A 26968-nucleotide genomic window follows, 5' to 3' on the forward strand; every position below is an offset into this window, starting at 1 on the left:
ATTCATGTTCAAAGCCACGTCATGTCTTTGTGATGGTGCAAATGGATATCGTTTGCATTAGCTTGTAAAGCAGCAAAAGGTAAAGAAACGAGAGTGTCTGCTTTGGGCTTGTAATTACTGTCTGTTTGCTTCTGAGGACAAATTATCCCCCACAGACTAGGAAATCCCCAAAATGCAGAAGAAAACAAAGGTCTAAAACCTGAAACATCCCCAGAGAGACCTGTAATAACTGTCTTTAAGCACATTTCATGCTAACAAAACCTGTTAAGCTTATTCCATATTTGATCAATTATACTATACATTATATACTATAATGTGGTTTGACAATTAAGATGCGTCAGTTTCCTTCTCACATGGCATGTCGGCCCGAGTGTCACCACAAGATATATATTTTATTCATAGACCGACAATAATAAACAAAAATATAAAGCATCACATCAACTTTTTATAGGCAGAGAAAAATAAAGGGTATAATTTTGTACAAGACATCTAAAAAGACCAATTGAGAGCACGAAAACATAAATCACAAACTAATAATCACGATTACAGTGAACAATTTAAACAAAAGGGAAAAAAGCACAAGCAGAATAACTTGAGTGTATAAAAATGACAAATTTGCTTGCAAAATATTCCCGTCTGGGTAATTACATTGACCACGGGGTTATAGAACCCATTAGGATCAGGACTGCTGCGTTCACGGACACTAGAAGCTCTACAAAGAGCTGTCTTGTCTCAGACTGGTAGATGCTACCGTTTCGGAGACGATCCCACACTGCAGCTCAAAGGTTAAAAAGTCATCATTAACAGAGAAATCAAAATCTTCCAGCTTTAAGAGTAAAATCTTATGGCTTTGTGGTTCTCTTGAGTCCCTAAAATGTTAAAGATTAGCACCACTGGGCTGGCATTAACATCAAAAGCTGGTTTAATGTAAATAAGTACTGTCAAAAGAATCCAAATATTGTCCATGTTCACCCACTGTGTCTTTGTCTAGTGTTATAGAGCCAGAAGGAAATCGATGCACTTCCACCACAGCGGGTGGCAGCGAGGAAACAGGACGAAAGCTACGACGATGCTTTTCTATGTCAGCAATAGCTTTTTCCAACATTTACTCTTTTTTTTCATTTTGAGCTTCTTTTTTTTGTTCTCCGGTTTACAAAACCATCACCATTATAAAGGTTAACGGTCCGCTTACAACACGTGTATGTACTTCATGTACATAGAGCTAAAAAAATAGGGACATCAGCTTTTCTGTTATTTACATGCCTCCATCTATCTAAATGTTTCCCTTTGTAAAAAGCTGTGCTTTGTACTGAAACTGCCACGTCTTCACAGGTAGAGAAATACAAGGTTAGTACTCCCGGCCCTGCTAGCAGTATTTTCTGTCACGGCATGCAAAAACACTTGGAGCGGACAAAGTCGTCCCCACGTTATCACCTTATCGTCCTACAAAAATAATTGGTAGCAAAACAGACCTTAAAGTCTTGAGAGTCACGCATCTGTCCTTTTCAATGGTTCCTGTACATAATTCAGCTGGGTTTTTTTGTTTTTAACGGTCCTGAGTGTGCAAAAAGTCAATATTACTGATGGCTAAAAATAAGACCAATGTTATGGACTGCTGAGAGAGAAAATTAGAAAAGCACAGGCATCTTCCTGCTCTCTTCACACAGCCTTCTGCAGAGTACTCACATCACGCACGCATACTCCAACACGCTCTGTGTGCTCACGGTCGAAAGGTTTGCAGAAGAGTCCAGTATGTGAGACATTTTCAAGTTCTGTGTAAATGCCTATTATATACAACCGACTACACAACGCAATGCTGCAAAAGTATTCAGCGAATTGGCAAAGCTTCCTGAAATGAATGCAGGATATATTTCATATAACCCTCTGACAAGAACTATTGCAGCTGTGAACTACAACTGCCACTGAATGTACTTTGCCAACATCGCTGGTCTAGAATATTAGCTTTCTACAAAAGTGCATCATCCTCCTCATGACATCTGATGAATGTCACTATCTTAAGTACTCATACACGGGTTTAGAGAGCTGTACCTCCTGTCTGCTCGACTGTATACTGAAGCATCAGACCGCTTTGTAATCTGGCCTACGGTTCAAGTCAAAGCGTGTCGTTTAGAGCTATCAGAAGGAAAAGGCGTTCTATCTAAAGTGGGACTGATTCCTCGCTTTGTCCTTTGTTTGTGTAGTTATACATCACGTTATTTGTCTTGTCAGAGTAACACAGGCTGCATAAAATGACAGTATGAAAACCTAAACAAACATTTGTTCCAGGCTTACAGTACATTCCTTCACACAGTGTTTACAAATGGTGCTTGAACATTTCCATTACATGATCACTGGGTCACATTTGTGAATGTCTTCATAACCTATCAAATGCCCAAATACAGAAACAGAGTCAAGTGAAATGCATTTAGCACGACGTTAAACATGCTTTACAAAATTCTTAGTAATGCTTAAAAAATGTAATTCATTTTTTTTTAAACCACGGTTCACTTTCAAATCTGTACAAAAAAAAGTAAAAATCATGAAAAATAAGGAAAATAATGAGAATCTCTTGGCTGATAAACACCTCCTCCTCCCACTGTGACAGCCTTTCTGGCAATGAGACGCCAAAGATTACGAAATTATCATCAAAATAATTCTGGACAAAACGTGGAGATCATAGTAACGTGGTACTGCTTTTCTGCGCTCGTCTCCTTTTACCACAAACAACATGAATATAAAAAGTGCTACAAACAGCTGGTGGGGAGGAGGACTAAGTTACAGATTGAGGATTGGCTGAATGGGGGGGAGGGGGTCCGACGTCTTTCTGGACTTGTGTAGCCATTCTGGTCTGCATGCAGTCTGTGTGTTTTTTAGTCACTGACAGGAGACGTGGTGTACAGGAAGTGGGTGGATGAAGGGTTTCCCTAAGAGACGCTGGAGCAGCGGATGCTGGGGGAGCCCATTTGTGTGAGCACCTTGTCCAGCCACTGCAGGGGGCCGTTCAGGTGCAGCTCGATCCAGCAGGGGGTGCTGGTCACCGTCTGTCGCCTTGCAGAGACACATTGAAAGCAGAAACAGATGTTGGGTACACAGAGAAAGTTGTGTTAGAGCAGAACGTCTGTGAGTAAAAGCACAAAGTCACCTTTAAGTCAAACAGCTCTAATTTCACACATCAAAACCCAAATAGACAGAGTTTAAGATCAGTTTAGCCTCAAATAAGCTTAGAGTGTGAAGTGAGCTGATGTTTCTACTGATTTTATCATTTTTCACTTGGGATTGGAAACCTGAAGATCTGATCTATATCACATGTCTACAGCAGCTTTGTTTGTCTTATCGATGCCTCATCCACGCAGTGACGAGTTTGCTGCTCTCTGTGTCTACAAGTCAAATACTGCTGAAGAGAAAATATCATTTTTTCTTTATCATACTGCAACTGAAAACAGGAAGTTTAGTTCCATAAACCTTCGCTCTACAAACCTTTAAAAACCTCAGGGTGACGTGCTGCTAAAGTTTGTAATGTCAAATTCTCCGTGTTCTTTAAAGAATACGTTTTTAAGAGTATAATCCATTTCTGTTGTTCTTGATTCTTGAAAAACAAACTTCCTAAGAGGCTGTATATTCCCCCCCAGACATTCAACCTCTTCATCACCGTATCCTTCCTTGATTACAGTCGTTAACAAAAACCCGTGCAGAGGAGAGGAGAGGCAGAGGTGTTCAAAACAATCTAGTATTCAGATCCTTTGTTACGACACACTTATGAACTGAGCTCTGGTGCATCTGACTTCCATCAGCGGTCCTTTTGAGATGCAATGGAAACAATCAGGAGAGGCAGTCTTCGGTGCAGCTGATGCAACCTTTTTTCACAACTGAACATTTCATTTGGTTAAAAGTTTCGAGGCAGCTTGAACGAGCTAAGTAAATAAAACAACTGTCTCAGTGAATGTCAACAGCAGCAGCAGCAGACAGGACGTATCCTGCATGTTGTCATCCATTTAATTTATGCATTGATAAGCCAGGCGAACAGAGGCTGATCAGCGGCGTGATTTCCCTCTGGTTTATACACTTTGCTTCATGAGTACTGGAAATGAGCTCCTGTCTGAATAAATTAGGTGCAAGATCTTTCCTTCATCTTTACGTTTCTGTTTTTTAGTTACAAGGGTACATGAGACAAAAACACTCCCAGCAGTCGGCACGGGAAAAGGCAGGGAGAGCGAGGTGTGGGTGGAGGTGGAGAAGAAGGAGCCTGGCTGGTCCAGTAACCTGAATCCTGTTTTTAAGTGTCTCCACATGTCAGAGTTTGGTCTGGACAGGACTGGTTAGCAGTCGCTCGCGGCACAAAGGTTTTCCCCCTTGAGGAAACCTCCTGCGCCGAGCCAACTTTCAGCCAATTATCTGCTCTGCCTTTATTCCATCTCCTCCTGTCTTACTATCAGTGAGTCAGACTGTATGGAAAACAGGGAGGGCATGGAAGAGGGAACGTCTGAACTCTCTTTTTGACACAGCACATGTGTGTTTGTTTAAAAATAGTCTGGCGTACCAACTGGGGCTTGTTTCTATTGATGAGGGCTCGACGACGTCATACGCCGGATTCACCAGAGTGTGAGCAGATGCCTGTGAGCGGGGGCGGGTGGATTGTGGGATGTGATTCACATTCTGTTTCTTTCTATTGTCTGCGTTTACATAAGGGCTCGCTAAGGACGTCATCTTTGCACAACAGCACTTATGATGGTGGTTGTGGGTTTTGTCATCTGTGAGGCAGTTCACTTCTGTAGTGGTTTAGGAAATGAGTGAGTGGTTGTCATTAAGTGAACAAAGTCGATCCGTTACCTGTACTCGGCTCCCCAGCCCTTGACGAAGCTCATGCGGATGGTGCACATCCTGGTGAGCTGGTACACGGCCTCAAACCCCTGGTTGACTGACTGGGCCAGCAGGGCTGCAAACTCCTGGTTGTTGAAGATCTTCAGGTTACATCCTGGAAGAAACGTCACAAGTGCTCAGAATCATCCATTTTAAAGAATTAGATGAATCACAACTGGGCCAGCGAACAAGGTCCTCCAGTGTCGTCAGTTTTGCCACAGACGTTGAAAGTAACTGGAAAACAACTACTACAACTACTACTGCAGCAGCTGTGTATTCGTAAGCTGTACACAAAAAAAACACAACTGCATACTAGACTGGACAGGCGTGTGATTGGCCGTTTTAGTAAATGGGCTGCATTTCAGAGTTTCCATTATCTGGTAATTACTGTTATTCTTACCAGGACGGTCTGACATATTGAAATCTCTGTCAGCTGAAAATGATTCCAGAGTTAGACGTGAAAATATTTTGTGATATACGGGCTGTTTCTGGTTAACCAAAGCAGATTTCACTCTTTAAGGTCAGAATAACAAACTGAAACTGAACCTCTGCTGTATTTTATCCAAAGCACTTCACAAGTTGCTTCTCATTCACCCATTCACACAGACACACTCTCTCACACCAAGTGGGCTAACCGTCCAACCTTCACAAGAAATTTAGTGTGGGCGACCTACTTCCTCCTGAGCCAAAGGTTCCCTCCAATTCCCATTCTGGCTTTTGATTTTTCTTTATATCTACCTCCTCACTCCTCATCCATTTATCCCCACTTGTCCCTTTCTCTATTCTGTCCTCTCCTCCTACTTGTGTCTCTCTTTAACGTGCCTCTGTCAGGTTGACACACACCTGGAGGGATCTTGCAGACCGTGGCCGGGTGCCAGCCGTAGCGTTGGTTACAGTTGGGGCTTTGGACAAAGATGGCGCTGTCGCTGAGACACTCAGCAAACACTTCTCCTCCGATGTAATAGAGCCGCACTCCACGGCCTTGAAGGAAACAGAGACGGAACAACTCATCAGATAAATGAAGACAGGAGAAGTAATTACCAATGCAGAGTCATGTTCTCTTTGAAATTAGTATAAGAAATGAGATCTAAATGGAGTCCTACCAATATGTCGGCGTGTCAACTCCACGGCTGCGTTGCGGTTCACGTTGGACAACAGGCCGAGGCAGAAGCGCTCTGAGTTGGAGGGGTCCGTGAAGCCGTCCACTGTCAGCGAGGGCTGTGAGGCGTGGAAGGTCTCTCCTACTCGCTGGTTCAACTCGTAGTAGGAAATAGAGCACCAGAAGGCCGGCTCGCAGTACGTCACTGGCTGGAGGTCTGACGCAGAGAGACGGACAAAGTTCCAGTTTGCTTTCATCAAACCAAAATGGGAAGTTGTAAGAGAGATGAGAGAATGGAATACCACACTGTGGCCTGCAGGGTGGATGTGAACAGACTGAAACGTGCAGATCAGTAAGAAACTTAATGCTTGAAATAACACAGGAGGAAAGAAACGAGCGGGTAACTGGAGACGTGAGTCGAGGTCAACGGCATGAGAAGTGGGCGCAAGAGAGAAAATAGAAATGAGGAGCGACAGAGGCAAGTACGATGAAAAGTGGGTGAAATGTGGGGAGCGAAGGGGCTGAGGTGGACGTATGGGGGGAGGAAAAACACCACCAAAGAAAATATTGGGTCGAGCTTGCGTCACAAAATGTCAAACCCATGCGCTGTTTCCCAGAAGCTTTTACCAGACAAAATGTGGAAAGTCAACCCTCACTGGTGGGACGCTGGAGCCAAAATGGTCAAATTACAGGCTTAACCATGATAATTTTCAGTAACTTCAACTGGTTCTGGTAATTTGCTCTTTTTCCCCTCAACATAGCCGCTCTGTCCTTGGCTTTGAAGTCCACAACAGAGCTGTGCGGCACTGCCAAATTAAACTAGTGTGATTTTGTTATTTCACCAGTAGCTTTCCAGCCAAGCCCCCTGGCGTTTCTCCATCCTGATAGAATAAACGTAGGATGTTGTCATTGATGTTAGTGTGGGCTGAATGGTGTCTTGGCCTGTTCAGCAGCTCACATGATGCAGGGAAGACAAAGGCCTCTTTCATCACCTGGTTTCCTCTTACAAAAATCAAAGAGAGAATTCCCAGCGGGGAGATAGACTCCTGAAACATTTGTCTGTGAGAGACCGCAGACAGACAGGAAAGTACACAAACGCACACACAGATGCACAGTCCTCACCTAAGTTGCTGTGTGTGGGTGAAACAGGGTTGGGTGACAGGTTTGGGGAGCTTGTGTCCATGCTGTGGGTCATCTGGTGATCGCTGGTCTCTCCATCCTCACTGAGGTAGCCTGGTGGTGGCGTTTCTGAGACAAACAAAGACACACACAGACAACAACTCATCACAAACGTGCCAAAGCTCCCGAAGATAGATCTAGTGGAAATCTCTGCTGTATATGTAAGGTTGATTGACACAAGAGCACAGAAGGAAAAGCAGAAACACTAATAGTCTACAAAGAATTACATTACATACGATAAATATCAAATACAGCCAAATTTTTATGTTTCTGTCTTAAACTTTTTTTTTTTTTTTTTTTTCTGACTGACATTAAATAAAATCTTCTGGTCATTCTTCATAAAAAGTCTTAACAACTGTTGACCCGTTCAGATCGACTGCAAACACAAACACTGCGTTAGTGTGAAAGCTGTACTAACAACCACACTAACTTATATAAACTGATCAGCATCTAATACTGCACGTCAACAACGCAGTTATGTGAAGGCTGTCAGAATCGCACTTAACATTTGTTAATGTGTAGGATGCAGATGCAGGAGGAGAAGCTGATCAGTGCTCAACTCATGAACAAACAGTTAACAGAAGTACTGGTCAACAAGCCCTTTGAGTGATGAAGCGGCTAAACAGATGTTGGCACACTGTGGATAATCAGACTTGATCCAAAAGACTCTCATGCAAGTCCTGATTTAAAAGGGGTATCTGACTGTCCGTGTGAGTCGTGTTAGGCTGCAGGCTGGTACCTGGTATGTAGTTACTCTGGGGCTCGATGCCAGCAGGGAAGTTGGTGTTTTCAGGGATTGAATGGCTGTAGTCATCCAGAGGTGGGAACTCACTGGGGATTTCTGTGTGTCTGGGCACCAGCACTGGTGGGAGTACTGTATAATGACCATAGAGACAGACAGACAGACAGACACAGACGCAGACACAGACACACACACACACACACACACACACACACACACAAAGAGTTCCTGATGAAATAAATATGTAATGAAAGAAAACTTCACAATAAAATTATGCAATAAAAAAATTTAAATGGAAACAAAGTTATGTTTAATACATCACTGGGCAAATATTGGATAGATAAAAACAAGTCTATAAAAATGTGCTTTGGCAAAAAGGCGGCTCGGCCCACAGAGAAGGTTTTTTTTAAAACTCAGAAACCTGATGAAGACGACAAACACTCTCCGGTTGTCATACCTGGCGTCTCTACTCTCTGGTAGTGGTACGGGTTGACGCACACTTCATCCTTCTTCGTGTGGAAGGCGTACTCGCACAGCTCCACCGCCCGCAGCTCGTGGTGGGACTGCAGGTCGGGCCAGCGCCACAGACGGCAGTAGATGACGTGGGGCAGACCTTTTCTGTGGGACACCTGCAGACGGCCATCCAGAGACCTGCAGACAGGAGGACAGGAGGAAGAGGAGGTGTTTGTCAATAACCTGGAAATGTGTGACTGATTTTCGGTTGAGAATGAAAAAATGTTCTACAGCTTTCACTGGAGATATTTGACTGTATTAATATTAGACTATTAACTACCATTTACTATTTCCTTAATCTAATCTAAGTCTGCTCTCCCTGTCTGCATTTATAGAGGAATGATTGTTTTTTCTTTAAATTTATTGTCTCCGTCTTCCTTTTTATCTCTATTTTTGTATTTCATTCTCAGGACTTTTATGGTTTGCCTCATCTTAAAGAGAGTAAACAAAGCAAATGTTGAGTCTCTAATGAAGTGAGATTAAATAACACAATTAAATATTTCTTAAAGAATTCTCAGAATTTGCCATAAACAATGCAGCGCTAGGTGTGGTGTTTACTATTGTTGTCAAGTCTGGACTGTGACCCTGCCTCCTATTGATGAGGGTCCCAGCTGTGTGTGCACTGGCTATGAGGTATAATAACAAACAAACCGCAATGAGATTACAGTATGTATAACAGGAATTTCATTGTGTTGTATAACAGCTGCACTCTTCTGCTATACAATACTGTTGGCAGGATGATGATTTAGTTTGCCAGAAAGTAATGAGCGATAGATTGACACTGCAGATTGTCATAATGGGGATGTAGCCTGTAATCGCTAAGCACAATGACCCACGAAAGAGAGGGAAAAAAGCACACTTATCATCTTATGCAAGAGGCAATGACCGCATATGTCCCCGCTATCTCTCTGTCTCATCCACTCACTCTCACACACAAATACAGAGTAAGGGTCAAAGGCATAAGCTAAAGCCCTTTAGAAGGACGAATGTCTGTTCTAAATAAAAACAAGGCTCAGTAGTGCCCCATCTGGGTCAACCATTGTACATCCAGCAGGCAGAGAAGTGTGTTTTAATTTTTCATGGCAAAGGCTTTTATTCGCTGCTCGTGTAAAAGGAGCTGTGGCGTGTGTGTGTGTGCGTGTGTGTGTGTGCGTGTGTGTGTTTGTGTGTGTGTGTGTGTCGGGGGCGGGTCTTGAATTTGTAAATGGTGGTCTGAGTACTTTATGTGCACACAAGCATACAGAAGCATAAAGCTGAAGAAGCAAATTATCACAGGAGGAAAGCTGGCGAGGCTTTGGGTCTGCACGTGAGAGCTGGTGAGTTAAAGCTAGCCTGGTTCACAGCTGAACTCTGCATCCAGAGGAGGTCAAACCTTATGAGAATAAATCAACAGTATTCACAAGACTATACTGTATAAACCTTATATAAGATTCCCCATATAATGAAAAGTCATGTAACCCAGTGAGTGGTTAAAGGAGGAATCCCTTTAACGGCATCTAATGATAGAAAAGCTGGAATTAAGTTGCCATCGTCCCTCACAGCTTGTAAAAAAAGCAGCCATTTCTTGGGGCTTTACACCTTAGTGCTCCAGTAGCCACCATTAGAGAACTGAAAGTTGTTAGCAGAGCTTTTCTCAACTGTGGAATGCTGTTATGGTCAATCAATAACAAAAATAGCATGTTTTTTCTTCACAATAAAACCGGAACTGGTGTCTTGCTCACGGTACCTCTTGTCTCTACTGCGGCTTGTCTTTAGTAATGCAGTAAGTCATTTTTCAGAGTGAGCCATTGCAACATGATGCAGATTATCATTGCTGACACACATCAAAAAGGGAAGTGGGCAACACAGTCATATTAATAATAATAACGATAAATCTCTTATATCGTGGCTGAGAACGTAACAATGGTAGGGGTGCCTCTTGGTAAGACAGGCTCCACAGCTTAGCGTCTGATCACGGAGCCGCCAGACTTCAGGCTCTTAAATCAAGGCTTTTGATCTCAGTGTTGAGAGAAAACATTTAACAGACTAAAGACATGTGGCTGCTCCCACAGTACACAAATAAACAGGAACACCTTGGGTTGTTATGCAATCTAGAACAGACCACCTGCAACAAATGCTATCTTTGTAAAGCTAAATGTTAATTTTGTCAACACGTGATGTCAAGCTAACAGTCTGTTAAATGTTGTTTGGGTGGTGCTTGTGAGGGTCTCCGGTTCCTCTTTTCGATTGCAGTTTTCCTGTGTGAAGCATACATTGCCATGATTTATTGAAGCTGGTTCCCTTAATCACATTGCATCACTTTGCACTAATGCATTGGTGTATTCTGCATTAGTGGCTGATGCTGCTGCAAGTTTAGTACGTCTGTAAGTTGCCTCAAAACTCACTTAAAAATGTCGTCAGACTTTCATTAAAGCCAACTGGTATTTAACTTACTGACTCACTGTGCAACTTTGTTTTACAAGGGTTGGACAAAATAAAATAAACATGAAGAAATAAAGACAGCTTGTAGCTTGAAAGTAATTGAATGACAGTTACGAAGGCAACTACAAAAGTGAATTACAGGAAATTCATGGTGGCATTAGGGAAACACATGAAAAAGTTAATTCATAAAGAGGAACAGTGATCACATGGAGCCAGCACTGACTGAGGGAAACAAGCCATTTATTCAATAACGATGCAATCGAAATAACCGCCACCATAACCTCGCTGACAGTATCCACAAAAATAGTGCATCAAAAAAGGCCGTATTTAACGCAGGGTTACTGCGGTCTTTTGGAGCAGAAAAAAAAGCTAAACTCCTTTTTCACTGTAGATGTGTTAAACAGTCAAACAGGACTGATCTGATGTCAGTGGTATGTGTGTTCGGTCCCTGCCTGAGTGGGCGTTTGGTGGGGCTAGACTGCGTGGGCTGAGACAGACATGCACAAACTGCAGTGGCATTACTGGCTAGTTGGTGCCCTACAGTCCTTAGTGTCCTCCTCTTTGCGAAGCCCCTTCCAGTCAGTGTTTTTAAGGAAAACAGTTACAGTAAAAGTGTGGCATGAGTCATACGAATAACTTAAATAGCTGAACTGCACATGTGCAAAACAGAGGATCTACACAGAACCAGAAACAATGGACATGACTTTATATAACCGTAACAATGGATGAGATCGCCAATGCTCAGGCAGACAGCGATGTTTGGAACACGTTTGGAAATGTGAGTAAAAGCCGAGTTACAACCCCCACTGGGCCTTTATTGCAAGAGTGTGTCAAATCAAGTCAAGTTCATTTATACGTGCAGCACAATGTCTCAGTGGGATTTTGCACAAGAGCAACAGCTCACAAACCAGGCCAAATGCTCCAAGAAGACGAGGAAATAGTTCAGCTCAGCTCATATTATCATGTATATTGTGGATATTATGGTATAGTGTGTGTAGCCTCCTGACTGAACATCACATGTTTGATGGCAGGAATGGAGGTTTGAACTGATCTGATGTGTTACATGTGATGCACAGTATTTTGTTTTTCCATTTTCCAACATTTTGTGTATATCGATGTCTAAATAACATCTTTGCAATTTCCTGATTAAACATTTACTAAAGCAGATTTTTAAAATATCAAAAATTATGAACTGGGGCTACAACTAACAATTATGTTTATTAACTATTGGAAAATGAAATATCAAAGATTTCTGCCCGAGGTGGCATGATCTAATGTCTTGTTTTGTCTAACCAAAAGTCCAAAACCCAAAGATGTTCAATTTACTGTTACAATAAAACAAGGAAAAGCAGCAAATCTTCACAATTGAGAAGTTGGAACCGTCAAATTTTTTGCTTGAAAAAAAAGCCACAGTGAAATCAATTGAAACTCATAATGCACATTATCATTATTTTTTTCTGATGTACCGAACTCACACTGAACCGTTCCTCCTACACCGGGGTATGAACTGAACTGTGGCTTCTGTGTACCTTTACACACTTACTGCAGTACAAGCTGAACATTGTAAAAAATATTGCTCTGGAGCACAACTAGAAACTTCAAAGGTGCATTTAAATGAAGCGGTATACTCTACAGGATTCACAGGCTGTGCCAGATTTCTCTCTTTACGTGTTAGTTTTATTTAATTCTGTTTATCTCCAGAAAAAGAGAGAAGAAGGCAAACAGCAACAGTCAAAACAGAGCGCACATCAAACACACAGACAGGTCCAGACACACTTCACTTCTCGATCTGAATTACTCACTTCATTGAAAAGATTTGTGACGGCACGTTGAATGATACTTTAATGGGAAACACCTCCCTGACAGCAAAACCACTCCTGCACCACCATCGAGCCTCAGCCTGCTGCTCAGAGGAAGAGCCAGTAGCACTGTCTAAACAGCTAACCTCAGATCCTGCAAAACACTTTAAAATGATTTGGAGCTCAGAGTGCTTCAGGGAGGCAGAAGGGGGGGGACCATGACCCCAAATTCCCTGCTGTGCTCCTGAGTGTGTGTTTGAGTGTGTGTGTGTGGGACATGGGTGGGATCTGAAGGCTTCCAAGAATCCAGGCCAACAGTTTTCAACCTTCAGCTCCTCCTTACAGCAGCAGAAAGCAGTCAACACAGATCACCACAGACTGATTTTATTTACAGACCAAGTCTCGACTCACACCAAAATGACAAAGGAACAGCTTTATTTTGCGTTGCTTAAGGTACATTTTTGTGCAATACCAACTTTGTGTAAAATTGTTTGTCTCTGTGCCTCAGATTTGGCTTTCAAGAACAGACTCAGTACTGCTTCAAAAAGAATAATATATAATTTGAGGCTGGAGAGGGCTGAGGCAGTATGTGCAGATGCATAACTGTGCATTCAGAGTCTATCTAGTAGTTCACTGTCGGGTGTACAGGCTGCAACAAATGATCGTTTTCATCATCAATCCACCAACTATCTTCTTGATTTATCTATTATTCGTTTGTTTTCTATGTAAAATGTCAGGAAACTGATATCATCCAGTGTCTTATGTTGTCTAAAGATATCCAGTTTACAGTGACATAAAACAGACAAGGAACAAATTATCTAATTGGAGACGCTGGTAAAAGCGATTTTGGCATTTTTACTTTAAAAGAAACTCAAATGATCAAATAATCCAACAATAAATTAAACAATAAAAATTCATAACAATTCCCACGGAAGTTTCTTAATGGCATTTAACTGCTTCTGTCTGTCCAATGCTTGATTTTGTGTCATGCAAGACAAACTAATTAATTAATTAATTTTCAAAATTATTTTTTGTTAGTCCACAGGCAAATTGATTAATTGATTGATTAATACAAACATTTCCAGTGACCTGACAAAAAGCAATCAGGGTCTGCTCTCGGGATGACTTGATAGCCCAAAAAATAAAATATGAGTGTCAGCATCCAAACCTCCCTGTACTTTTCTGTTCTGGACTGATTTACATTTCCATAGATCCAACCAACGAGGCTGGTTAAAACCCGTTCTTTAGCTCGTCTTCATTCCTGACTGATAACCAGATCTACAGCTCTGACTTTTCCCTGTCAAGAGACAGTCAGGGTGGAACTGATGTCCAAAAATAAAAGGGACAAATTGGTATAGATTTTTTGCCACAGGGGAAATTGTGTCAACAACACTGTGTTCCATGACCCGAGGCTGAGGTTGAACCTGACCTTTACGCCCAACCAGCTCCGCTTGTGTGTGAATGGTGGGGATCACAATCTGCACACACACACACACACACACACACACACACACACACACACACACACACACACACACACACACACACACACACACAGAGGTATGAGCAAGAGTGAGATAAAATAACTTTACTTCCAAGGAAGTTCCGTGTTATAACTGAGGTGTTTGAATGGAAAAGGAGGAGGACACACAGAGGAGTAGATAAACAAATTTTAGATGTGTGTGTGTGTGCGTGTGTGTGAGTTTGGCTGACTCATAAAACAGACTCAGACAGAGCAGATTGAGCTTCACTGAGCTGAGGAGGAGGGGTGGACAAAACAAACACTGAGGCATGCCCAGTTACGCTCAAAGACACAAACATATACACTGTGTGTGTGCGTGCATGTGTGTGTTCAGACTGGCGATGGTCCAAGCGGTGCTGAACACACACACACACACACACACACACACACACACACACACACACACACACACACACACACACACACACACACACACACACTCTCCCTCTCTCTCACTGTGGGTTCAGACCTTTTGACATGGACTTTTTACAACTCTCTGCCAAGCGTCAAACTCAAATGAAAGGCTAAGCTCAGTACTAAGATGCCAGAAAACACTGTGAGATGCAAAAAGTCTTTCAGAGTTTCTGTTGTCTTCCAATCTTGGCCATTAGGCTCTTCTATATAAACTGTATCAAAGCAGCTAAACTTTCACGTTTAATTCAAAAATTAAAAGAAATGATTAGAAATGAGAGTAGAAATTATAGCAATTTTAGTGGCTGCAAGTGTATGTAAACATCAGGACCCCCACTCACAATCTGTCCTGTAAGAGCTCAGAGGGGGGAGGACAAAGTGGGTGACGGATAAAGAAAGGAGGGTGCTGTTGGACAATAGGGTGAGCAGACTGTCTCAACAGCTCAGGGCAGCTCAGAGTGTCTGACTGGGCCCCTAAAAACCCCCCTCCCTCTCCTCCGTCTGTCCCACTGTCCCACTATCCTGACCGCCCTTCCTCCGTTCCAGTACTGGGTGAGGGGTGAAGGTGGGGTGTGGGGCTGAAATGGCCTTTGTGCCTTTCATATAGTCTGTGGCCAGTCTGCCGAGCCACGTCCAAGAGGGCTGCAGTCCAATGACATTCGGCAGAGGGCTGCTGTCTTCCAGCAACAACATGAGAAGAGACAAATTATTCAGTAATTCTGGAGAAGAGGCTGCTGTGAAGTTTTGGTTTTGAAACCTGACATGGCGACTTCACTGATCTGTGAAGGTCAACACGTTTCAGGAGCTATTTGGGCAAATTAATTTTCCCTAAAACTGCTCCATCTGCACCTTTCCCCTCTCCATACAGGACACCTGCCTCACAGGCTAATGAACGCACTGGCATCCCATGTTGGACCTGTTCTTATCTCATGTTAATCCGTTGTTGTCCCACAATTCAAAAAATCTGCAACTGCTGAATTACACTGAATTACTTGCATTACATAATTATAAAACTAAAAATAGTTACAGTTTCAGTTCCCTCTGCAGAATTAAACTCCCTCCTGGAAATACCTGTTAAGCAAAGCTGGGCAGCATCTACGCTCAGCCCCAATCAGGAGGATGTGGGTTTAACGAATGTCACCATACTGGTCTTAAGATTAAGAAAACATTTCCTTTGCAATGTTGTCGGTTCGATTCCAGCTGGCGACATTTGTTGTATGTCCTACTCCTCTCTGACCTGTTTCCTGTCTTCTAATACAAGACAAAAATGATTTCTTACAGTCCTTGAAAGTCCTACTGTGGGACAGACGGTAAAACCTTAAACTCTGTCTTGGTCAGTTTCTCAAAAATCAAACTTGTTCCAAAACAACTTTTACTCAGATTTTTGGTTTACACAAAAATTTCATCACAAGCAGTGATGAACAGAAAAAATATGCTTAAAGTGCCCAAATCTCAGCTTGTGAGTACATTCCAGCAGTGGTGCAACTCACAGGGGAACATATTACACACACACACACACACACACACACACACACACACACACACACACACACACACACACACACACACACCTCCCACTCTCTCTGGAAAAGCCATCAGACTTCTCTTTTTCTTACAAAGGAGGGGGGCAGTGAAGGAAGAGAACCAAGAATAGAGTGTGAGAGAAAAGCAAGTCTGACTGTGGCCCACAGGTGATATCATAGGGCTGGAGTGTGCTGGGACCAGTGAAGGAGGGCCTAACGTGAAATAAGAAACCAGTAGACAGGCGACCGGCAAGGCTAGACGACAAATAACATAGTCCGGACTCAAAAACTAGGGGGACAATAGAGGACTGGGAACCATTAGTTCTACTGCTATTAGTCAATGAGCCGGCCAGCCCGTTCCTCTGTCTCTGAATCAAAATGATGAATGGCTGAAAATATTCCAGATGCAAGTCATCAATAAATTTTTCTCCACAGCTTCTTTCCTGCAGACGAAGTGCAGGCAGGTCTACCTGTCCAGTGAATTGATGTCTGTTCATTTTTTTCACACAGACAGACTCGTACCACCCTCCACCTGGATCTGATATCCCTCAAAACTTAAGTTATACAATCCAGTTTGGGCGCCGAGTATGATTTGATACACAGCTGATGTTAACTTCGTATGAAAAATCACAACTATGAGCTGGGGCTAAAATCGACAGAGCTTCATTGATGACTCAAATTTAATATTTTATCATTCAAGTACAAATTTGAGTAATTTTACATTGCTTTTTAAGACTTTATAATAAACCATTCATAGTTTTAAGTTGGTTTACGACATGAGAACATTCTCATACTGAGAGAAAAGTGCATCACTGTAGATTTGTCCTCCACCCATTCATACTCGGGGCTGTAGGGGGGCTGGAGCCTATTTCATCACACACTGGGAGAGAGGGAGGGTATCCCCCAGATGAGGACTGGCTGTTGTTTAAATTTTTTGATCCTGACGTTTTGATATGAGTTAATGAGTTCAGAAACATACAAATGATTCACCTAACCTACATGTTTCTGGACTGGAGAGCAGAGCCCCCCCTGGTTCCCGGCAGTCCAGGACAAAATTGGGGTCTACAGTCTCTTGTGTTGCTATACTGGGTGTCCAGAGACAGTCAAGTCTCTGGGAGCTCTTAGCTGGGCTTAAGCTTCTCCTCTTCTACTTTGACTTAAGTGGTGCTCTCATCTTAAAACGAGATTCAAGGATGAATGTTTGAGACATCCTAATTAAAAAATGATCAACAGATGATTTTTGTCAACCAGTGTCATGCAGAGACTCCAGCCTACGCCCTTTTTGTCCTGGACCACGGTGTTGTTTTGTGATAGACGGTGCTCACCTTCAACAACATCTGCCAACTTTTAGCAACCTTCTCAGCCATCCATTGCTCTCTTTCTGTGTAACTTTGGCTAGTACTCCTGGCTTAAAAGCAATCCCTCCATTTAAACCCTTACACCTTCATGTCAATCTGCTTTCCCACACACTCCAGCTGTAGTCCAGCAGCGGTAGCTGCAGCAGCGGTGGTGGTACTGGCCAGTGGAGCACAAAGGCAGGCTTGTTGTCTGGTGAACTTGTCTGTCTGCATATGACTGCGTGTGTGTGTGCGTGTGCTTCTGCGTCATGCACGCGCACTCCCCCGCAGATAGTGAAAAGGCCAGTGCCAAGTCGAGGCAGAGCTGTCTCTCTAACCCCCTCCACCCCTAATGCAAGCCGAAAACCAAACAGCAGCCCACGCCCTCCTCAAGGCCCCAGCAGGCTAAAAGAGCATTCCTCTGAGCTGACTAACACACACACACACACACACACACACACACACACACACACACACACACACACAGACATGTATGACGACATAAAATCCATTTGATATTAGTTCACTAATCCCCCTTGTGAACTGGCCTGAATGAGGGCAGTCACGTTTTTTTAAGTATACAATGTCGATGTAGCTTACATACAGAAAACATCAAACAACATGTTCTTTCATGTATTTCAATGTGATTTCAATTGAAACTTTCAAATAACTGTCCATAAAATGTTCCATACCTCACTTTGTCAGGTTTTTAAATAGAAAAACACAGTTTTTTTACATAGCTGTAATTCATTTAAACATCAGAAATATGAGCAATAAAAATGTCTTAATACTACAATAGCATGATATATGACTCCACTTAAAAACAGCCGTAGCAGCCAGATGAAGGCTCTAAGCTTTGACTCACTGAGCTGCTTTAGGTCAAAGCTCTTCAGTCACAACAAGGTGAACATAACACAGCTACTGTAGTCTTCTCACACACTTAGTGTATGTATCTGTCTTGACTCACAGCAGCATACCTTTTCTATCAAGCAAATCACACAATGGCAGGAAGGATCCTGAACCCAACTTATTACCATCTTTAGAGCAGCCAGCCACACAGCCAGACAACACACATAACCTCTCCGTGACCTGTCTTGTATCGCGCCCCTGTTGAACAATGCTGTCTCGAATGACTCAGGTGTGATACTTGAAATGAAAGCTGCTGAAGTGAGTGAGAGTGTGTCTGTGTGTGTGTGGAGATGGTAGACTTCTGACCACAATGAGGATAATAAAGAAGAAAATGTGAGCCGACAGCCTGGCGGTAATCAAAAGACATCTCACTGCATTGATTCAAGGTGCCAGTTCTGAGTATTTTGACTATGTGATGCAAACACACGCATCATATTTATAACAATAAGTGATTTGCCATGATGGTGTTTACCATCAGCTTTTAATATCAAGCTTCGGTTCAACTTCAAATCCACTGCAATCCAGAACTGCACCCAAGCCTGGATTTAACCTGGGCAGGTGTTGCTTAAAGTTAAATCTCTGTGGGTGTATAATCATCAATCTTTGGCTTTGCTCGCCACCATGCGTGTCCATTCTCATTAACAGAAAAGCGAATTTGTTGTCTCAGCACTTCAACTTTGACCACAGTAAGAAAGCAAATAGGATGACTGCAACTGATTCAAGGGACATAATGGCAATGTAATAATCACTAGGAGGCACAGGCAAGCATTAACACACATACGTTACACACACACATGCAGCATACGCAGACTTCTGCTACTGCTGCTGCAGCTCTATGGTGCTAAATGACAGCATGTGTAGGACAGCTATGCATACTCTATGCACACTACACATGTGCGGCATTCAGGCAGGTGGAGTATGAAGCAATGCAGCTATATACAACATTCTCCTGACACAGTAGCTGCAGTGTGTGAGTCCGGGTGTCCTCATGTGTCATCCAGACTTACGAGGACACCCTTCCTTTGATGCTGAACTGCTGTCTAGCTGGAAAACAAACCAGTTCTATCTCAGCTATTAGCGTTTGCAAGCCTCACGAACCACAGTCTCCCTCTGATAAGCTTGAGAATCCCACACACTGCCGCTTAACAAATACTTCGTCTCCTTCTCTTCCTTCTTCTAAACCGCTGTCTTTCTGGTTTGCCTTTCTCTTTCACGTTCTCATCATCTCAAATTACAATGCCTTTTTTCACCTCCGTGGCTTTAAATCTTTTTATTCTGTCTTTTTCTGCCATTTATGTGCCATCCTCCCTTATTAAAGCACACTCTCCCACTATGATGGCAATCCCTATTCTCAAGCACCAGACACAACACTGGGAATCCCCATCTCCTCTTCATCCCTCTGTATTCGCTCTTTATCTCTTTATTCCACCCTGGCCTTCTCTCAGACCCCTTAACACTACAGCCTGAACCTGGCTCATAAAAACCAGTACTTGTATGTTACAAATTGTGCTGTTCTGGATCACAAATGACGTCTCTGCATGATTGTGGAGCACTGTTTTTTTTATTGATTTAGTCATGGGCTGACTAAATCAATAAAAGAAGTCCTCTAACCTTATACCAAATTGTCTGCAACATCCTCCATGAATCTCAGCTACTCAGTTCAGCAATGGCATGTATGGAAACACAGTGTGAACCTGGGTCCTGTCCTGTAAATGGTGAAGTTTAAATGTGAAAAGGGTACCGGAGTCTCTGTCCTACCCTGCTTCCTCCCTTCCTTCCTATCTCCATGATTCTCATTTTAACATATCTTTTATTTCTGTTCCTGGGACTCCTTCTCTCCCTCCTTCCTGCCCTGACATGCACCAGTGTGAATCAGACTGTAGTCTTCCTGCCAGGAGGGATGTGTGTGGACAAGACGAAAGCACTCCCCTTCACTGGCCAAATCTCAGGGAAAGTTAATGTAGGTAGGAGTGAGGAATCCACTCCCCCAGGCTCTGTGAAAAGACACAACACACTCATGCACGCAACACACACCTTGGATCCTTTCTTTCACTGTACCACCGGTGTTCCCCCACTAAACACTAGATTCTTTTACTGCTCTGTAAGCTCCTATGCAACCCCCTTAACTCTTAAACCATTATGAGATATATACCTGAAACAAAATGGGTTTATCTTTGCGTTAAGGGCTGGTAACAGGCTGTTTGGCTGTTACAGCTACTGTGGGTACACACTGTTCTTGTAATAATTGTCGTTTAGCAGGCAAGACTAGACAATTCAAGAAATTACTGAGAGACTGCTGACCTATGTCCTCCCCCTCCTAATTTCTGACTAATTTCCATCCATTGGTACAAAATAGCGTAGGTCATGAAAGTATGTCCATATGACGTCCATGAACAAGGCGCAATATCTACAATACACTTTACAGCTTTTACTGCATCCTAGTTGCTCGTGACCAGTTTGCAGAGAGGAGGAGCCGAAACAATTGCGTAGTCAAAGGCCTGTTGACTGTAGTCGATAATCATTTATTAAGCATAAATGCCAAAGACTTGTTGGTTTGAGCATTTCAAATGCAGATTTTCTGCTTTTACCTGTTTTACGTCATTATAAATTGAAAATATTTGGGTTTGTGCTATTTGCTGACATTTTATAGGCTTAATTGTTAATTGAGTAATCAGAAAATCACTCCAAAATTCACTTGAGTCGATAACAATATAATTGGCAAAAGTACAAGTCCTGTGCATGTAAGGATGGAAACACAAGTAATCTTTCCAAACACCTTGTGAAACTACATCACATACAGACGGAGAAACGCAAAGTTTCCACACACATGCATAGCTCAGACCTCTTGTTGACCCATCCATCTCAGGTATGTTATGTATGCTAGCAGCCTTGGCCTACACAGAGTTAACTATACAAACATGGGTTAATGATTAAAAATTACGATTAGCCAGCTGATTATTTGGATATAAATATGGATGCATTCATAAATTCAGTCTGGAATCATCAGTACATCATCAAAACTGTCTTTCAGAAACTCATAGTTGCAGTTTCAGAGTGCTAAAAAATGTTAATTTTACTTATTTTACATTTCAATTATCACATTATCGTCTGTAACAGTGATTTGTTCCAAACAATGCTGCTACAGTTGTTACTCAAGAATCTTAATATAAATACAGTACATATGAAAAATGAAGCAATGCTAATTCTGTCTCTTTTGCTTCAAGTACCGTTAAAGTACTGGATTGATAAACTGTACTGGTAAGTGAAGAAGTACCATTAAAAAATTAGCCATGTCCATCTGTTCATCGTGTAAAACTGTTAGACGATTTACAGAAAACGGTGCATGTCTGCAAAGGGTTTTTATACATGTTTGCTTCAGTCGTCTGCCTGCTAATTACAATAAGCATAATGCTTACTGAAGGTCAATCTATATACTGCGACTCCTTATTACACCAGTAAATTAATAAGATACAGTTTTTCAGTGAAGGTACATTTTTGCAAGTCTGCAATAACACAACGCTACAGTATTCAGGTTTCAACCACATAATAACTAAGATTTGGTGGTCTGCCCAGTTGAATTTACGTAGCAGCCAAGTAGTTCTGTGGTGCACTTGGCTAATTAACTGAACCTGACGCACATGGCCAGTGTCCTTTCAACTTTCCAAGGTTGCTTGTCAATGTAAACTCAAGAAGAGAGAACTGTGTAGCCTGTATCAGAAGTGCACACAATATGATTAAAAAAAACAGACCTTACACTGAATTTTGAGGAAGTGACAATTTAGAAACTTGCAGCAAGCCACAGTTGCACCATCAGTAACGCCAGTAAATAACAACACCAAGAGTGAAATAAATATATATCTTGCATATAGTTGGTCAAGGCTTGGATTGACAGTCAACAGCAACAAGAGTTTTCTGATCTGACACCCTTATCAGCAGGACAACATCAAATACTAGCGTCCTCCAAAACAGTTACAAATCACTTATGGAAAAGCAAAGCTGTGTCCTTATTTGATACCATTAGGGTTACGGTTTAGGAGTGTTTAGGTATGAAAATGACTTGGTCAGAGTTAGGGAAAGGTCATGGTTTGGGTTCAAATAAGTCATTGGTTAATGTTAGGGAAGTAATGTGGTTCGGGTTAAAATAACAACTTCCTTAAGGTGAGGGGGGCCTTCATTGTCTTGATTAGCGAATATGCCACAGCTAAAAGAACCTATCTGGACTGTTGTTATGAAACAGGAACCGAATAGCAGCCTCCTGTGTCAAAGGCAGACTTTTTGTTGACCCATCCAACCAACCTGAACTCCTCCCTCTACCCCGGGCTTTGTGGCTATTGGGCAGCTACAGTACAACCATGTGAAATATTCACCAACTTAGGGCCTTCGAGACACAGGCATAACTGAAACAGACTCGGTTTCTGTTTAGAAATGCACTGAGAGTCCCCTGAAACAACAGCAGGAAAGTCATTTGTGAGTCATCCTTTCATGTTCATGCAGCACAGGCTACCACACTTTACATCCACCCCTCATCCACTGGAAACTGGTAGACTTTCATGGCTTGACGCACTTTACACACCAATGTTTGTGACTAACCCGAGTTTACAACTTAGTGAACGAAAGAATTTTAAAAGGAGAAACAGGGAGAAAAAGAGGGAGGGAGTGTAGGTCAATACCACAATGCCACAATTGCTCCTTGTTGAGTGACTAAGTCTTGAACTTGGACTGGTGCCTTAGCATTCACTTTGCGTATTGCTCTTCAAAAAAGTAAAAACAAAACCAGAGTGACCTAAAAGGCAAGCAGAGCAATAGTCCTGCCCAAGTGATAGGCAGCAAAACCTGATATACTGTAAAAGCCCTTTGTTTCCAACTTCATATGGCAATGTAAGTCAAAGTGACTGTGACTAATGTTTTTTCATTGCCACAGTCTTTATCTCCAGTGTAAACATACGGGGATATACACACACAGCGCCCACATTAACCACCCACACACAACCCAACCCCGAAAATAACTGTGTCTCATCCAAACTCACCCCGTTGTGATACCATGGCTTCTAACCAGAGACTATCAAGTTATTTTAAATGTCATCTAGCAGTTCACAGCCCTTTAAAATAAGACAGCTAGCTTTGTTGAAGGTCTTCAGCATCTCATTTTTACCACCTGGTAAGATGAACGTTATGAGGTTGGCTTAGACAAAACTTACAGGAAGGAGTGGTTTTGGACAATATCTATAAACATTAACTTTGTTTGACACAACTGGAAAATATTAGCCTTGAGATTTCAAAATCATCTTCTGGTATTTTACCCTCCATGATATATCATCTGTGATGAGTAAATCACATATTTTCCCCTTTTTCAATGCCAACAATTCCATCTTAAATTACTCCAACAGATACCTGATCTGCTATTCCACCACTGTATGCAACTAATGACTGAATCAATGCGCAGTGCCTGCTTCCCTCAGCACTCAGCATCACGGCAAACCGTCATCAAGAGGGGTAGCAATGAGCCTCATCAGGGAGTTTGTGTGTCACAGAGATAGGAGCTGACCTCCCTGTGGACAGGCCTGAACATGCAGGCAGCTGCTGTCAGCGAGCCAGAACGTGGGGGAATTAATAGAAACAGCAGCTCTCCAGGGACACTGTTAGCCCACACTGACAGCCAGCTCTGATCTGGGGTCATCTTAATGCACTCTGCCTCTTCCCCTCTGCATTAGTGGTGAGAAATATGAAACCTGGATCACGGCAAACGTTATTCAACTTTCCGGGTAGGCTTAGCTCTGAACGCTGGCCCAGGCCTGTGCAAGCTGTGATATGCACACTTGTGGCAATCAAGAATGTAGGAGTGCCCTGCGTGGGGTTCAATTTTCATCTGACACACAGTGTGCTATTAAATCCAAATTGCCCACACATGCAAGTGAGATTCTGTGCACACAAGCAAAAGTTTGAGGCCTCTACTCGTTTATTTCTGCAACTTGCAAAAATACCACAGAATCAAAAAATAGCTGTGGACACACACTTTGTTACACCTGACTGAAACTAATGCAGCCTAATATAACAACCCTGCAATAAATCCCACTTTCATAAATGCGACAGTCTTCTGTTTTCGTATAAACTGTTACAGAGACATTGATTCAACTTCATTGTCATTTTGGAAGCTCTAGATTTTGGGGCTGCTGAATTATTCTGCGCTATAGTGACAAGTCTTTCCATTATTTACACTGCCATCATTTAGGGCCGGAGCTAATGATTAATCGATAAATGGTTCAGTGTAGAAAACAGTTAGAAATGCCTTTTATAATTTCCCACAGCCCCACGAGATGCATTCAAATGTCTTATCTAACTTGACCAACAGTACAAACCCACATTATTTTCATGTGTGACAAATAAAAGTAATAAAATATCAGATCTGAGAGGCTGGAACCAGCCAGTGCGATTAACTGGTTATCAGATTAATTGCTGATTGATTTATTAAGTAATTATTGCAGCTATACCCTCATTGATATACTATACATGGGGTGGACAAAGTTGAATAATTAACTAATATTGTAAAATATTAAGACGGACATAACCTTACATTAGAATTACATTGCTCATATTAATGATACACACATGTTTACGAGCTGGGATGAGTCAGTCTTTTGGAGGACATGGTGTGTGTTTACAAACAGTCTCGAGAGCTCTTACCTGTCACAGCCTTTCATCAAGGTGGGAAAGTGACTGCTCATAGCGGAAGTGAATCCCTTAAACTACGAGCAGTAATTTGACACTGCTGATAACCTGATCTGGTGATGATGATGGTTTGATGTAAATAATGTCTGGCCAGACAAATGGCTGGGGGGGGGGGTGGCTGGGGGGGCTGACAGGAGAGAGAGACGGCTCCACAGACTCGCCTACGCAACAACACCAACACAGCGCGAGAAAGCGTCCCAGATTAAGGCCAAGTTATATAACTTGGACTCCATTTGTGCTTTTGTATTGCATGTGCTAGTTACACAGCATCTCCTCAACAATATTACTTCAGTTAAATATCGATTTGATCTCAAGAAACTGACAGGAGTGTCTCAGTGAGCAGTTCATGCAAAGTAAAGTGTTGATATGATGCCATGGCAGCGAACTGACGAGGAGTTTGACCGGTGATTTGTTAGCTTTCCTCGGCGTTAGCTCGTTCAGCATTACCTTAGCCGCCGTGGTACTGTGTAATAAACGTGAGTTTGAAATACTGACGCGAGGCAGGAAGTGGAAACGTCAACTTCTCTGTCAAGTAAGGATACATGTGTAAGGTGAACATGCCCGAATGAGCAAACACCTGCGTACATCTGAGTTTTCAGTAACAAAGCTGTAATCAAGCAAACGTCGGTTAAATCAAGGAGTGAACTCAGCTAGCTAGGATGCTGAGTTCACGGTCACCATCAACTCAGCTTTACCTTGGTATGGTGATGCATTTTGTGTTGATGTTCTGGGTGGTGATAGCTTTCTCCAGTTCGTCCAGTTGTCCCGTCTTCTTCAGCTTCTTCACCAGACTTTTCACCGCCTTTTCGCACCATTTCTCCTCCTGGCCGTTCTGCTCTCCCTTCTTCCAGCCCAAAAGTCTTTTGACAATGGGGGGAGTGAAAGGCAAAATTGACATCTTGAGTTCAGTTTAAGTCCTTCCAGTATCGAGAAGTCCGTCGGGTTTGGACGAAACACGGGGACAACTGCTGCTCAAGCGGTCCAAACAGTGGAGGTGAACGCGTTATTCAGCTAAAGACGAATTATTGTTGTTGTTGTCGTTGTTGTTGTTGTTAAACACCACACAGATGCATCCCAGAGTTAAACCCTCCAGTTTTAGCGCACTCAGCCCGTCTGGCTAGAGCTCAACGGTGAACTGTGCACCGGCGGTCTGTTGCGCTGTGGATTTAGTGCTACTCCGCCAGGAAACCTAGTTCCGTCTCCACTTCTTTACGCGGCAGCTATTTTAAGCACACTCAACCCGAGTCACACCGAAACTACGTCTTTAACTCGAGCAAGGTTCAAATACCGAACTGACATTACTTTGTCCGTGTTTTTCTCCGGATGCTCTAATCTTCGCTTTGCAAAGTTTTGTTGAGCTCAGAGTCATCCGCGGTGCTTGGTCCGCCGGCTGAAGTCTGCAAGAAGTCTGCATCAAATGCAAATGCTGGAGCTGCTGCTGAGAGTCTCTATTCAGGCTTCAGACTGCACGGCAGAGCTGTGAAAGGCCAGTCTGAGCAGCTGGCCAAATGTGCTGCTCTGATATTGCACAATCCCTGCCTTTTCCCTGCTGTTGCTTTGCTCATAACATTGCATGTGGCTGTCACAATCAAACACATGCACAGATCACTTGATTTAGTTATGTAGTTATGTAACACTGCGCAAAACAGTTTATTGCACGTGCGTGCACTTTGGGAAGTTTAGCTAAATTGAGTCTTTCTTTGTCTTGGTGTTATTGTTCTTTCTTGTGGACCATATAAAATATGTAGGGGTGCTGTCTGAAAAATATATGCTGGCTCTACCTAAGACAAAGACACTTTTTTTTAGATGCTTTATTTATTCTCCGTGAATCGTTTTGAAAACTCCCAAAATTAAATCATCCATCTGTTTCAGTTTATCTGCGTAAGATAATTATAGTCCAAAGAGGGCCATGATGTTCTTACCTCCTTAT

General features: G+C 42.6%; 1 protein-coding gene across 1 annotated transcript; it reads right to left on the reverse strand.

The window, feature by feature from the left end:
• Positions 1-373: 373 nt before the first annotated feature.
• On the reverse strand, positions 374-26198 carry smad3a (SMAD family member 3a). Its single transcript, XM_070959233.1, has 8 exons — positions 25734-26198; positions 8335-8528; positions 7875-8009; positions 7079-7204; positions 5961-6173; positions 5701-5838; positions 4828-4972; positions 374-3048 (listed from the first exon to the last, which is right to left on the reverse strand). The coding sequence occupies exons 1-8, from the start codon at positions 25934-25936 to the stop codon at positions 2925-2927; spliced, it is 1278 nt and encodes a 425-aa protein (XP_070815334.1). The 5' UTR covers positions 25937-26198; the 3' UTR covers positions 374-2924.
• Between the last annotated feature and the right edge of the window lie 770 nt (positions 26199-26968).

Source organism: Chaetodon trifascialis, chromosome 1, assembly GCF_039877785.1.
Source record: "Chaetodon trifascialis isolate fChaTrf1 chromosome 1, fChaTrf1.hap1, whole genome shotgun sequence".
NCBI classification, from domain to species: domain Eukaryota; kingdom Metazoa; phylum Chordata; class Actinopteri; order Chaetodontiformes; family Chaetodontidae; genus Chaetodon; species Chaetodon trifascialis.

What these genes read in the sequence shown, in the direction of transcription:
- smad3a (XM_070959233.1), bottom strand. Translation starts at nt 25,936, where the DNA reads ATGTCAATTTTGCCTTTCACTCCCCCCATTGTCAAAAGACTTTTGGGC. An exon ending in CCAGAGTAACTACATACCAG is followed by an intron (nt 7,205 to 7,874) that starts GTACCAGCCTGC and finishes TGTTTGTCTCAG; the next exon opens with AAACGCCACCACCAGGCTAC. An exon ending in ACCCACACACAGCAACTTAG is followed by an intron (nt 6,174 to 7,078) that starts GTGAGGACTGTG and finishes TCTCTGCGTCAG; the next exon opens with ACCTCCAGCCAGTGACGTAC.